Source organism: Anolis sagrei, chromosome 9, assembly GCF_037176765.1.
Source record: "Anolis sagrei isolate rAnoSag1 chromosome 9, rAnoSag1.mat, whole genome shotgun sequence".
Lineage (NCBI taxonomy): Eukaryota > Metazoa > Chordata > Lepidosauria > Squamata > Dactyloidae > Anolis > Anolis sagrei.
Window position 1 is genome coordinate 1,720,511 of NC_090029.1, and position 14,853 is coordinate 1,735,363.

The window sequence follows — 14,853 nt, forward strand, 5'->3', positions numbered from 1 at the left end:
TTGATTCTATGATTCTATGACCCCTCTGACACCCCCTTGCGACCCCGCTGGGGGTCCTGGCCCCCAGGTTGAGAAACACTGCTCTATAACCTATAAAAATTATTAAAAATTGAAAAGATAAGATTTTTTCAAACCCTTCAGTCTTTCCACGTCTCTCTGGCCGCAAAAGGTCCACCGCATTTCCCTATACCCCAGGCTCCATAATGTTGTCCCACTATGCCACGTCTCTCTGGCCACTAAAGGCCCGCTGTCTCACTATTTCATGTCTCCCAGGCTCCAAATGGGACTATTTCAATGTCTCTCCTTCGACGCCATGTTTGTTATTGTTCTTCTGACAGGACTGAGTCACCCTGTAGAAGAGAAGGATGTTCCTACACAGGCTTAGAATAGGACACTTCACTACCGCCTGTTAGGAACTTTGGGAGTTGGGAGTCCAAAACACCTACGAGTCTGGCCTCAAAACCGGCATACTCCACTTAGGCAGAAAAAACGAAATGCAAGGATATAGAATACAAGACAATACCTGGCTTGCGAGCAGTACGTGTGAAAAAGATCTTGGAGTCCTCGTGGACAACAAGTTAAACATGAGGCAGGAATGTGATGTGGCGGCAAAAAAAGCCAATGGGATTTTGGCCTCAGGCATCAAGAGGAGCCTAGTGTCTAGATCTAGGGAAGTCATGCTCCCCATGCTCTATTCCGCTCTGGTTAGACCACTTTACCTGGAATATTGTGTCCAATTCTGGGCACCACAATTCAAGAGAGAGATTGACAAGCTGGAATGTCTGGAGAACAAGCCCTATGAGGAGCGGCTTAAGGAGCTGGGCATGTTTAGCCTGAAGAAGAGAAGGCTGAGAGGAGACATGAGAGCCATGTATAAATATGTGAGAGGAAGCCACAGGGAGGAGGAGGGAGCAAGCTTGTTTTCTGCAGCCCTGGAGACTAGGACGCGGAACAATGGCTTCAAATTCCATCTGAACATGAGGAAGAACTTCCTGACTGTGAGAGCCGTTCAGCAGGGGAACTCTCTGCCCCGGAGTGTGGTGGAGGCTCCTTCTTTGGAAGCTTTTAAACAGAGGCTGGATGGCCATCTGTCAGGGGTGATTTGAATGCAATATTCCTGCTTCTTGGCAGAATGGGGTTGGACTGGATGGCCCATGAAGTCTCTTCCAACTCTTTGATTCTATGATTCTATAACTTCCTGTGAGAGCCGTTCAGCAGTGGAACTCTCTGCCACGGAGTGTGGTGGAGGCTCCTTCTTTGGGAGCTTTGAAACAGAGGCTGGATGGCAATCTGTCAGGGGTGATTTGAATGCAATAGTCCTGCTTCTTGGCAGAATGGGGTTGGACTGGATGGCCCATGAAGTCTCTTCCAACTCTTTGATTCTATGGCTGACTTCGGCTTTTGGTTGTCAGCAATGGTCTGTATCAGAATTACGGCATCCACGAGGTCCTTTGTCCTTTCAACAGGCCCTTCTCCAAATAGGCCTCTTTCTTGGGACGCAAAAGGCCCACCGCCCCTCCATTTTGTTGCTGTTGAGGGTACAAGTGGGCCTAGGCTGCGTCTCTCTGGCCGCAAATGGCCCACCGTATTTCCCGGTATCCCAGGCTCCATAGTGGTTCAAAGACACGTCTCTCTGGCCACTAATGGCCCGCTGCCTCTCTATTTCACTGTCTCCCAGGCTCCAAATGGGACTAGGCCGCATCTCTCCTTCGACGCCATGTTTGTTGTTGTTGTTCTGACAGGACTGAGTCAACTTGTGTTCCTTCCTTCCCTCCTTCTGTTCTTCCCTGGGAATAAAGATGAAGCACAGCCCGAAGTCTGCCTCCCTGTCTTGCTTTCTGAGGGGATGATGGGACTCGCAGTCAAGCAAGAACACGCGCCCTGACTGGTCTCTCAGGCCTGTGTTTCTCTCACACCGCGCATGCGCGCCCGTAACCGCCTGGCGCGTTTCCCTCCTTCCTCCGCAAGAGGGCTCCTTGTTGCCTTAAGGATGTGTATCTCTCACACCGCGCATGCGCACTTGAAGCCGCCTCTGAAGTTTCCCTCTTGCCGTAAGAGAGTTGCGTTGTATCACACTGCGCATGCGTGCTGGTACTCTTCCCTCCTTCCTCCGCAAGAGGGCTCCTTGTTGCCTTAGGAATGTGTATCTCTTACACCGCGCATGCGTACTTGAAGCCGCCTCTGAAGTTTCCCTCTTGCCGTAAGAGGGTTGCGTTGTCTCACACTGCGCATGCGTATTGGTGCTCTTCCCTCCTTCCTCCGCAAGAGGGCTCCTTGGTGTCTTAGGGATGTGTATCTGTCACACCGCGCATGCGTGCTTGAAACTTCCTCAGAAATTTCCCTCCTCTTGCCGTAAGAGGGCTGCGTTGTTTCACACCGCGCATGCGTACTTGAAGCAGCCTCTGAAATTTTCCCTCTTGCCGTATGAGGGCTGCGTTGTCACACACTGCGCATGCGTGCTGGAAGCCGGCTTCCTCCGCAAGAGGGCTCCTTTAGGGATGTGTAGCTCTCACACTGCGCATGCGTACTTGAAGCCGCCTCTGAAGTTTCTTGTAAGAGGGCTGCGTTGTCTCACACCGCGCATGCGTACTGGAAGCAACCTGTCGCTTTTCCCTCTGGTGCCTCAGGGCTGTTTCTCTCACACCACGCATGCGTGCTTTTCCCTCTTCCTTCCGCAAGAGGGCTCTTTGGCCTCTCAGGGTTGTATGTCTCTCACACCGCGCATGCGTGCTCGAAGCCGCCTGGCTCTTTTCCTTCTTCCCTCCGCAAGAGGGCTCTTTGGTACCTCCGCGCTCTCCATCTCTCGCTCTTTGTGTCACACTGCGCATGCGTGCTGGGCTATTCCTCCTTCCGCCGGAAGGGGGCGCAGGAAGCGAGACGGACTGAGGGACTTCCTTCCGGCTGGGCGGCCTTTCCGGTCCCGGTTTCCCCTTCGGCCATGCGCGTGGAGCGGTGCTACTTCTGCTCGGGGCCGGTGTACCCGGGGCACGGGGTGCTCTTCGTGCGCAATGACTGCAAGGCGTTCCGCTTCTGCCGCTCCAAGTGCCACAAGGGCTTCAAGAAGAAGCGCAACCCCAGGAAGGTGCGATGGACCAAGGCCTTCCGCAAGGCCGCCGGGAAGGAGCTGGCCACGGTGAGCGGAGCCTCCCTCCCCCGGCAGAACCCTCCCCACAGAGGGCCAGCCAGATTAAGATCCTAGAGTTGGGAGGGAACCCCCAAAGGCCACCCAGTCCAACCCCCTTCATCTAGGAAAGGCACCACCTGATCCCTCCCGACAGATAAGCAGCCAGTCCCTGCTTGATGATAACAACAATAATAGAATCTTAGTTTCGGAAAGGACCCAAGTGACCACCCAGTCCAACCCCCTTCATGCAGGAAAGGCACCACCTGATCCCTCCCAATAATAATAATAATAATAATAATAATAATATCTTAGAGTTGGGAGGGATCCCCAAAGGCCATCCAGTCCAGCCCCCTTCATCCAGGAAAGGCACCACCTGATCCCTGCCAGAAGATGGGCATCCAGCTCTTGCCTGATGATGATGATAATAATGATAATAATAATAATAATAATAGAATCGTAGTTTTGGAAGGGACCCCAAGAGACCACCCAGTCCAATCCCCTTCATGCACAATCTGATCCCTCCCAACAGATGGTCATCCAGGCCCTGCCTGATGATGATGACGATAATAGAACCCTAGTTTTGAAAGGGACCCAAGAAGCCAGCCAGTCCAACTGCCTTCATCTAGGAAAGGCACCACCTGTTCCTTCCCAATAATAATAATAATAAGATCCTAGCGTTGGCAGTTCAACCCCCTTCATCCAGGAAAGGCACCGCCTGATCCCTCCCGGAAGATGGTCATCTGGGCACTGCCTGATGATGATTATGATAATAATAATAATAATAGAATCGTAGTTTTGGAAAGGACCCCAAGAGACCACACAGTCCAAGCCCCTTCATGCACAATCTGATCCCTCCCAACAGATGGTCATCCAGGCCCTGCCTGATGACGATGACGATAATAGAACCCTAGTTTTGAAAGGGACCCAAGAGGCCAGCCAGTTCAACCCCCTTCATGCAGGAAAGGCACCATCCGATCCCTCCAGACAGGTAACCATCCAGCCCCTGCTTGATGATGATGACAATAATAGAACCCTAGTTTTGAAAAGGACCCAAGAGGCCACCCAGTCCTTTCTGTGTTCATGCAGGAAAGGCACCATCCGATCCCTCCAGACAGATAACCATCCAGTCCCTGCTTGATGATGATGACAATAATAGAACCCTAGTTTTGAAAGGGACTTAAGAGGCCACCCAGTCCAACCCCCTTCATGCAGGAAAGGCACAATCTGATTCCTCCCAATAATAATAATCATAAGAACCTAGAGTTGGGAGGGACACCCAAAGGCCATCTAGTCCAACCCCCTTCATGCAGGAAAGGCACCACCTGATCCCTCCCGGAAGATGGTCATCTAGCTCCTGCCTGATAATGATGATGACGATAATAGAACCCTAGTTTTGAAAGGGACCCAAGAGGCCAGCCAGTCCAACCCCCTTCATGCAGGAAAGGCATGTGAAAGACACACCATGGGGGGTGTTAGGTGTCTTGTGTCCAAATTTGGTGTCAATTCATCCAGTGGTTTTTGAGTTGTGTTAATCCCACAAATGAACATTACATTTTTATTTTATTTTTATTTTTATTATATATATATATACACACACACACACATATCTATATCTACAGTATATCTGTTTTTATATATATTATCTGTTTACTTGTGGTAATATTCCCTCATCCTCACTGACCCTCATGCCCCACTTTTTAAGATGTTGTAAATAATAGAACTTTGCATTCTTAACTAATGTTTTTTTTTTTAAAAGAAAAAGCCGTAGAGTCCAATCTTTTTTTGCCAGGCAGGAAAAGCACCATCCGATCCCTCCCGACAGATGGCCACCTAGCCTCTGTTGGGAAATCTCCAGAAAAGAAGAGACTTTCTCACCCAATGCTTTGTTGTTCAGGCCTCAGTCCCAGGACACCTTTTCTGGATTTTGAATTTGGAGCAGGATGGAAGACTGGGCGGGCAGAGAAAAGTGGAGAAGCCTTTTGGGGTACTGTCATGGAAGTCGGTTGCCTCTCATTAACTCCTTGCCTTCTGTCCACACAGGATAATTCATTCGAGTTCGAGAAGCGGAGAAATGAGCCGGTGAAATACCAGAGAGAGCTTTGGAACCAGACAGGTATGCTGTGAGCTCATCTTTTCATATTACCCAAGACTTGGGAGAGACCCCAAGGGCCATGCAGTTCTGTGTTTGAGCCTGCCACTTTTGGACTCTCGCTTGCTGAGGTGTTCCAGCGGGTGTCTCTGTAAATCTTAGAAAACTATTTCTTGATTCAAGTCGTTGGCGTGCTGGCTGATATCCAAACGGGGGATGAGCTGGAGATGTCTCTGCCTTGGTCCTTTCACTATTGGCTGCTACTTCCCGGCGGATGTCAGGTGGTGCAATACCGGCTAAGCAGTGTAATTTCTCCTGTGGTGTAGGGCGCAGACACCCCTTGACGATGCGGTATGTCTCCTTAAGAGCCACATCCACTGTTTTAGCGTGGTGAGATGTGTTCCACATTGGGCATGCATACTCAGCAGCAGAGTAGCACAGCGCAAGGGCAGATGTCTTCACTGTGTCTGGTTGTGATCCCCAGGTTGTGCCAGTCAGCTTTCGTATGATATTGTTTCTAGCGCCCACTTTTTGCTTGATGTTCAGGCAGTGCTTCTTGTAGGTCAGAGCACAGTCCAGAGTGACTCCTCCCAGGTATTTGGGTGCGCTGCAATGCTCCCGTGGGATTCCTGGAGAAATTACACTTGGGAGAACTAGGACACAAGAAATGTATTGTTTCTGCTTTGCCTAATGTTATCTATAGTCCACCTGCCTGTCTGACCTCCTCTGCTTAGCATCCGTAACCATGCACTTGTCCTGAAACGAAGCTTAAGAAAAATGAAATTTACTTACTTCCAGTATTGTCAAAGGCTTTCATGGCTGGAATCACTGGATTGTTGTAGGTTTTTTCCAGGCTATATGGCCATGTTCTAGAGGCATTCTCTCCTGACGTTTTGCCTGCATCTGTGGCAAGCATCCTCAGAGGTAGTGAGGTCTGTTTGAACTAGGAAAAACTGTTTATATATCTGTGGAATGACCAGGGTGGGACAAAGGACTCTTGTCTGCTGGAGCTAGGCGGGAATGTTTCAACTGACCACCTTGATTCGTATATAATGGCCTGACAGTGCCTCTAGCATTCTCTCCTGACGTTTCGCCTGCATCTATGGCAAGCATCCTCAGAGGTAGTGAGGTCTGTTGGAACTAGGAAAATGGGTTTATATATCTGTGGAATGACCAGGGTTGGACAAAGGACTCTTGTCTGTTGGAGCAAGATGTGAATGTTTCAACTGACCACCTTGATTAGCATTTGATGGCCTGGCAGTGCCTGGGGCAATCTTTTGTTGAGAGGTGATCAGATGTCCTTGATTGTTTCCTCTCTGTTGTTTTGCTGTTGTAAATGCTGGACCACTCTCACAACCACCATGTCAGGCGACACAGAGAAGCCATTGAAATCCACAAAAAGCATGTGGACAATTTCAACAGAAAGGAGGAAACCATAAAAATGAACAAAATCTGGCTCCCAGTATTAAAAAAAAATCTAAAATTACAACAGCAAAACAACAGAGAGGAAACAAATCATCAAATGCTAATCAAGGTGGTCAGTTGAAACATTCACACCTCGCTCCAACAGACAAGAGTCCTTTGTCCCACCCTGATTATTCCACAGCTATATTGTAAGGGTTCACGGGTTTAGGGTGCGGGGTCCCTTTTCGAAGAAATCCACAGAGTCCAATTGGTTCATGTAATACACCATTTATTCAAGTTTTTTTTTTTTGTTGTGTCAGGAGCAACCGCTCCTGTTGTGAGAGAATTGGCCGTCTGCAAGGACGTTGCCAGGGGACGCCTGGATGACTTTTGATGTTTTATCATCATTGTGGGAGGCTTCTCATGTCCCCGCATGAGGAGCTGGAGCTAATAGAGGGAGCTCATCCGCCTCTCCCCGGATTCGAACCTCAAGCTGATCAGCATGAGACGGACAGTCATCACTTCTGTATGAGCTTTCAAAGACTGCTGCCCCCTCCTCTGTTTCTGCTGACCTTTATACTCAAGTAATAGCTCATGGAAAGAACTCTTTTTCCATCCCCCCCCCTTGACTTTTTGATGGAAAGTACCTTCTTGTACCTGCAGACTCTGCGCTTAACCACAACCTTTGGCTTAACCGCAACACAACTTCCTATGTAAGCTTGAACTTTGTATGTATGATTTCCTAGTTCCAACAGACCTCACTACCTCTGAGGATGCGAAATGTCAGGAGAGAATGCCTCTAGAACATGGCCATATAGCACGAAAAAACCTACAACAACCCAATATATATATATCTTACTTGAAAGGAAACTTCCCAAGCCTCCACTGGGATAAGAATCTTACAATATTTTCTCCTCTCAAAGCTCTTAACAAGCAATGTGTATTTATTCAAAGGTGACCTAATTGTCCATTTGTCGTAATCGTTCTCTTCTTTCCGGCAACGTGTTTTTAATCACTCAACGCTATTATGGCTCAGTGTATATTAATATTAATAAGCTTTTAAAGAAACCAATACATCACAACCGGACTCGAGGGAGGGAGGGAGGGCTGAATTGCGACTTATTTGAATGTGACGACAATGTTTTCTCTCCTTCTAGTGGAGGCGATGAAGAGAGTGGAGGAGATCAAGCAGAAGCGTCAAGCCAAGTTCATCCTGAACAGGTACTGATTATGTTTTAGTGTTTGCGTATTTGTATATTTTAAATTGTATGGCAATGCTTTTATGTAAAGCTGCTTTGAGTCTTTGGGAGAGATAAGGCGGGTTATTATTATTATTATTATTAATAATAATAATAATAATAAATCTATTTATTGTATTGTCGAAGGCTTTCATGGCTGGAATCACTCAGTTCTTGTGGGTTTTTTCGGGCTATAGGGCCATGTTCTAGAAGCATTTCTCCTGACGTTTCGCCTGCATCTATGGCAAGCATCCTCAGAGCTGACCTCACTTCTGAGGATGCTTGCCATAGATGCAGGCGAAACGTCAGGAGAAATGCTTCTAGAACATGGCCCTATAGCCCGAAAAAACCCACAAGGACTGAGAAATTTATTTATTATTTATTTATTATATGCCGCCACTCCCCTGGGGCTCGGAGCAGCTTACAAGAATGGCTAAATTCTAACACAATTCAAAAACAATTTAAAATAATTTAAAAACATCAATATCAAAGATCTAAAGCCCGTTGAAACAGGTCTGTCTTCCATGCCCTGCGGAAAGCTGATAAGTCCCGCAAGGCACAGACTTCAGGTGGCAGAGTATTCCAGAGTGATGGTGCCACTGCTGTGAAGGCTCTGCATCTGCTTGCTGTTAGACACAAGGTCTCGACACTGGGGACTTCCAATAGATCCTCAGAACGGAGGGATCTCTGGATTACTGCAATGCGCTCTACGTGGGGCTGCCCTTGAAGACGGCTCGGAAACTTCAATTGGTCCAGCGGGCAGCAGCCAGGATGTTAACCGGGGCCCATTATCAAGAGAGGTCTACCCCTCTGTTTAAGGAGCTCCACTGGCTGCCATTTATTTTCCGAGCCCAATTCAAGGTGCAGGTGCTCACCTACAAAGCCCTGAACGGTTTGGGACCATCCTACCTGCGTGACCGCATCTCCATCTACGAACCCACACGCTCACTCCGATCATCTGGGGAGGCCCTGCTCGTGATCCCACCCACGTCGCAAGCGCGTTTGGTGGGGACACGGGACAGGGCTTTCTCTGTGGCGGCCCCCCGACTTTGGAATGCCCTCCCAAAAGATCTCTGTCAGGCCCCTACCTTAGCAGTTTTCAGAAGGAACCTAAAAACCTGGCTGTTCCGATGTGCCTTCCCAGATTAGGAATTTCCCAAGTCCTAGAAGCACCTTAGCACAACCGATGTTACTGCACACCGCACCTTTTTAATCCATGTTCCTCCTGCCATCTCAGCATTTTAACCCCTGTACCCCATTGCGCCGGCCGAACCAGTTTTAATTGTGTCCTGAGGTAGTTATTGTTGTTATTTTGCTTGATTGTTTTGATTTGCTTTGTTTATTATTGTGTTATGTTTTATTGTATTGTGTTTTGAGGCTCTGGCCTGTGTAAGCCGCATCGAGTCCTGCGGGAGATGCTAGCGGGGTACAAATAAAGTTAATAATAATAATAATAATCTCTGGGGTTGGGAGGGGGTGAGGCGGTCCCTCAGGTAAATCGGCCCCAGACCGTGCAAGGCCTTGAAGGTGAGTCCCATCCCTTTGAAAGTGATCTGGTGCTCAATGGGTAAGATTGGGGTGATGTGGCATCTCATTGGAATTCCCGCAAGAAGCCGAGCAGCTGCATTTTGTACCAACTTGAGCTTCCGGATCACCGACAGAGGAAGGCCAATGTAGAGGGCGTTACAGTAGTCCAGTCTTGAGATGACCGTAGCCTGTATCAACATAGCGAGGTCGTCCCTGGACAGGGAGGGGGCCAGCCGTCTAGCCTGCCGCAGGTGAAAGGAAGAGTGCGGTTCTGCTCACGGCGGAGAGAGACCTGGGCCTCCATCGTCAGCAGAGGGTCCAAAAGGACTCCCAGGCTCTTGACCAATGAGGACGGGCGTAGCGCCTTGCCATCCAGGGTAGGCAGCTGGATATCCCCACTGCCCGGTCGACCCAGCCAGAGGATCTCCGTATTTGCCGGATTCACCCTCAACCTGCTGGCACGCAGCCATCCAGTCACGGCCTCGAGGCACTGAGGGAAACAATCGGGTACAGACAGGGGTGGCTCATCCATCCTCAGCACCAGCTGAGTGTCATCGGCGTACTGGTCACACTCCAGCCCAAAACCTTGGACCAGCTGAGCAAGTGGTCGCATAGAGATGTTAAACAACAGAGGGGAGAGAATGGCTCCCTGAGGAGGAACCCCACAAGAGAGAGAGGGGGGACCTCTCAGAGACCAGGCCTCCCCTCTCCACTCGCTGTCCACGCTTGTGAAGGAAGGAGGGGAGCCAATTCAAAGCTCTCCCCCTGACTCCAACAGCAGCAAGGCTGTAATATGTAATATGCTGTTGGGCTTGGCCTCATGTAAGCCGCCCCAAGTCCCCATTGGGGAGATGCTAGTCCAGCGCGCGGCAGCCATGTTACTAACAGGAGCGGGACGCAGGGAGCATACAACGCCCTTGTTGTCCCAGCTCCACTGGCTGCCGATCTGCTACCGGGCCCAATTCAAGGTGCTGGTGTTGGCCTACAAAGCCCTAAACGGTTCCGGCCCAAAATACCTTTCTGACCGCCTCTCGACCTATGAGCCCACGAGGACTTTGAGATCATCTGGGGAGGCCCTTCTCTCGATCCCGCCTGCCTCACAGGCACGTCTGGCGGGGACGAGAGATAGGGCCTTCTCGGTGGTGGCCCCCCGGCTGTGGAACGCCCTCCCTGTAGACATCAGACAGGCGCCCTCCCTTATGGCATTCCACAAGAGTCTAAAGACATGGTTATTTGAGAAGGCGTTTGACTAAGTGCTACAACTATTGGTAATGACAATCGGAACGGAATATGGATAACGAGTTTGGTTTATGATTCTACAATGAGACGGCGCGGATGATTTAGTGTAATGGTATTATTGATTGTTATGTTGATTTTGTTGTGATATTGTCTATTGTAAACTGTTTTTATACGTTGTACACCGCTGTGAGTCGCCCTAGGGCTGAGAACGGCGGTCAACAAATGCAGTAAATAAATAAATAAATAAATAAATAAATAAATAAAATGGTGGCGGGGTATTAAATAAAGATTATTATTATTATTATTATTATTATTATTATTATGTATTTTACTGTGTTGTTATTGTGTTTTGGTTTTACTCTATTGTAATATGCTGTATTATTGCAATATACTTTATTGATTGTAGGTGAACTATAAATCCCAGCAACTACAACTCCCAAATGACAAAATCAATCCTCCCATCCCAACCCCACCAGTATTCAAATGTGGGCATATCGGGTATTTGTGCCAAATTTGGTCCAGTGAATGAGAATACATCCTGCAGATCAGATATTTACATAACGATTCATAACAGGAGCAAAATTACAATTATGAAGTAGCAACGAATATAATTTAATGTTTGGGGGGTCACCACAACATGAGGAACTGTACTAAGGGGTCGCGGCATTAGGAACGTTGAGAACAACTGTCTTAATGGGTAGTTGAGCATGTCCTCTTCTTCTTCCTTGTCTCCCCTCACTTCAGGTTAAAGAAGGGCAAAGAGCTGCAGAAGGCCCAGGACATCAAGGAGGTCAAGCAGAACATCCACCTCATCCGGGCTCCACATGCAGGTAGGTAGACTTTGCGGGGAGGATGCATTTAGGTACTCCGTGATGCCTGGGTTAGGTCATTTGTAACCCTATATATTACAAAAAGGCACTCCCTGCTTTTATTTTTATGAACGCTCCCATTAGAAAATGTGGGTGAACTACAATTCCCAAAAATCGTATGTTAATTCCCCCCCCTCCCCCCCAAAAAAACCCCCATGCTGGGTCCGTGTGCCAAGTTTGATCCAGATCTGTTGTTGGCTGGGTCCAGGATGTGGGTGAACTACAGTTCCCAGAATATAAGGTCAGGCACCCCCGAACTCTGCCGGTATTCAAAGCTGGCCATATTGGTCTGTATTTATGTATTTACTAGCCGTTCCCTGCCACGCGTTGCTGTGGCTCACATGTCGAATCGCCGTTCCAGTCATTGTCTTTCCAAAATGCTGCATACGTTTACTTCTACTGTCCGAAGGCCTGCTCCCAAAACCATGATTTTAATTTTTTTCTAAAAAACAGGAGGGAGGGAGCGGATCTCACCTCATTTGGGAGTGTGTTCCATAAGTAGGGGGCCACAGCCAAGAAGGCCCTGTCTCTAGTCTCCGCCAGGCGCATCTGTGCTGTTGACGGGAGCAAGAGCAGGGCCTCCCCAGATGATCTTAGGTTACGAGATGGGACATAGGGGTGGATGCGTTCAGGTACTTGGCCTGATTACATTCAGGGAAGGAAAAGCATTGAGCAATATGTTTTATAGCAGTGTTTCTCAACCTGGGGGTCGGGACCTCTGGGGGGGTCACGAGGGGGTGTCAGAGGGGTCGCCGAAGACAATTAGAAAACACAGTATCTTTTGTTGGTCGTGGGGGTTCCATGTGGGAAGTTTGACCCAATTCTGTCATTGGTGGGGTTCAGAATGCTCTGTGATTGTTGGTGAACTATAAATCCCAGCAACTACAACTCCCAAATGTCAAGATTCTATTTCCCCCAAACTTCACCAGTGTTCACATTTGGACATATTGAGTATTCGTGTAGAGTTTGGTCCAGATCCATCCTTGTTTGAGTCCACAGTGATCTCTGGATGGAGGTGAACTACAACTCCAAAACCAAAGGACACTGCCCACCAAACCCTTCCATTATTTTCTGTTGGTCATGGGAGTTCTGTGTGCCAAGTTTGGTTCAATTCCATCGTTGGTGGGGTTCAGAATGCTCTGTGATTGTAGGTGAACTATAAATCCCAGCAACTACAACTCCCAAATGTCAAGATTCTATTTCCCCCAAACTCCACCAGTGTTCACATTTGGGCAGATTGAGTATTCGTGTAGAGTTTGGTCCAGATCCATCCTTGTTTGAGTCCACAGTGATCTCTGGATGGAGGTGAACTACAACTCCAAAACCAAAGGACACTGCCCACCAAACCCTTCCATTATTTTCTGTTGGTCATGGGAGTTCTGTGTGCCAAGTTTGGTTCAATTCCATCGTTGGTGGGGTTCAGAATGCTCTGTGATTGTAGGTGAACTATAAATCCCAGCAACTACAACTCCCAAATGTCGAGATTCTTTTTTCCCCAAACTCCACCAGTGTTCACATTTGGGCATATTGAGTATCCGTGTAGAGTTTGGTCCAGATCCATCATTGTTTGAGTCCATAGTGATCTGTTGATGTAGGCGAACTATAACTCCAAAACCAAAAGACACTGCCCACCAAACCCTTCCAGTATTTTCTGTTGGTCAAGGGAGAACTGTGTGCCAAGTTTGGTTCAATTCCATCGTTGGTGGGGTTCAGAATGCTCTTTGATTGTAGGTGAACTATAATTCCCAGCAACTACAACTCCCAAATGTCAAGATTCTATTTCCTCCAAACTCCACCAGTCTTCACATTTAGGCCTATTGAGTATTCGTGTAGAGTTTGGTCCAGATCCATCATTGTTTGAGTCCACAGTGCTCTCTGGATGTAGGCGAACTACAACTCCAAAACCAAAGGAACTATAAATCCCAGCAACTACAACTCCCAAATGACAAAATCAATGTTTTTTTTAGTGACGGTCCCTCCCTAGGTTAGTAGGTGTCTTGTGGCCAAATTTGGCGGCAATTCATCCAGCAGATTTTGAGTGATGATGTCACTCAAAACGCACAGAACATTTATATATATATAGATAGATAGCGAGAGAGAGTTTCTGGGATCCTTGTACCTGTTTCCCGGTTTTCCCGGGAATTTTTGAGAAGTGCTGGAGATTGTTTACATTGGAGAACGGCGTCTTTAACCTTCCTTTCTTGTTGTTTCCAAAGGCAAAGCCAAGGAGCTGGAAGAGAAGATGGTCCAACAGTTACAGGACACGGTGGAGATGGAAGATGCCTCCTAGGAAACCTCCGTCTCTCTCGGTTGTCTTTGCGTCCTGGCCAGCCATTGCTTCTGTGCTTCCAACTGGATGCTGTTGACTCTGTTCTGGGGGGCCGACCGTTGGGTAAGAGAACGATACATGTGCAGGCGGGACGGAGAAGGAAGCTTCCTCTGAAAGTTTGGAGACCTGTCCACTTCCTACTTCGAGCAGGCCAAATAGCACATGAAATAAAACCGCTCTGTGAAAAAAAACACAAGCCTGGTGCCTGCTTATTTATTATTTACTAGCCGTCCCCTGCCAGGCGTTGCTGTGGCCCAGTCTGTTGATGTGGAAAATCAAGTAATGAGAAAGTATTGGTTTCTAATATACGTAATTCCTTTCTGCTTGTGAGTAAACGGTATTTCTTCTTGTTTCTTTGTCAGTGTTGATGTGGAGAGTGTCTGGTTTGCCCACTCTGAAACATGCAACATATCATTGTCCTTCTTTAAGGGTCCCTTTCCAATCTAGGATACTATATCTCTGTGTGTGTGTGAGAATCATATATATCTATTAGGGCTGGGCAACCACGGAAAAATTTGTTTCTAAACTCAATTCATTTTTTGGGTTTTTTTGCGTTTCGATATTTAAAAGAATTCCGAAATTTTTCTTTAAAAAAGTTCGATATTTACGAAATTTCGTAAAATTACGAAACAAATACGAAACGAATACGAATCGATTCGTTAATGGCGGACGCGACCGCGCAATACGCTAAAAAAACTCCATATGGGACAGGGGGAACTTCTGAAGCTTCCCTCTCCCTCTGTTGTTGACTGTTGGTGTGATAATTATATTTTTTCACTGATAAAACAAACAACAACTATAAAACTTTCACCAGACATGCGGAAATAATAACGAAACGATTTCAAAACAATTACGAAACAATTACGAAACGAATTGAAAAATTCGTTTCGATTTTTAGTTGCTCCTGAATGATTCAATATCGCTTCGTTATAAAAAAAATAACGAATTAATAACGAATTACAAAATTAACGAACGAAACCGCCCAGCCCTAGTGGAAAATAAAGTAATGAGAAAGTGTTGGTTTCTAATATACG

The 14,853-nt window shown here is 47.6% G+C and overlaps 1 protein-coding gene across 1 annotated transcript; it reads left to right on the forward strand.

The window, feature by feature from the left end:
- The first annotated feature begins 2,885 nt into the window (after positions 1–2,885).
- RSL24D1 (ribosomal L24 domain containing 1) lies at positions 2,886–14,112 on the forward strand. Its single transcript, XM_060755837.2, has 5 exons — positions 2,886–3,133; positions 5,165–5,237; positions 7,775–7,838; positions 11,366–11,451; positions 13,707–14,112. Exons 1-5 carry the CDS (start codon positions 2,939–2,941, stop codon positions 13,778–13,780), a joined length of 492 nt encoding a protein of 163 aa, XP_060611820.2. The 5' UTR covers positions 2,886–2,938; the 3' UTR covers positions 13,781–14,112.
- The last annotated feature ends 741 nt before the right edge of the window (positions 14,113–14,853 follow it).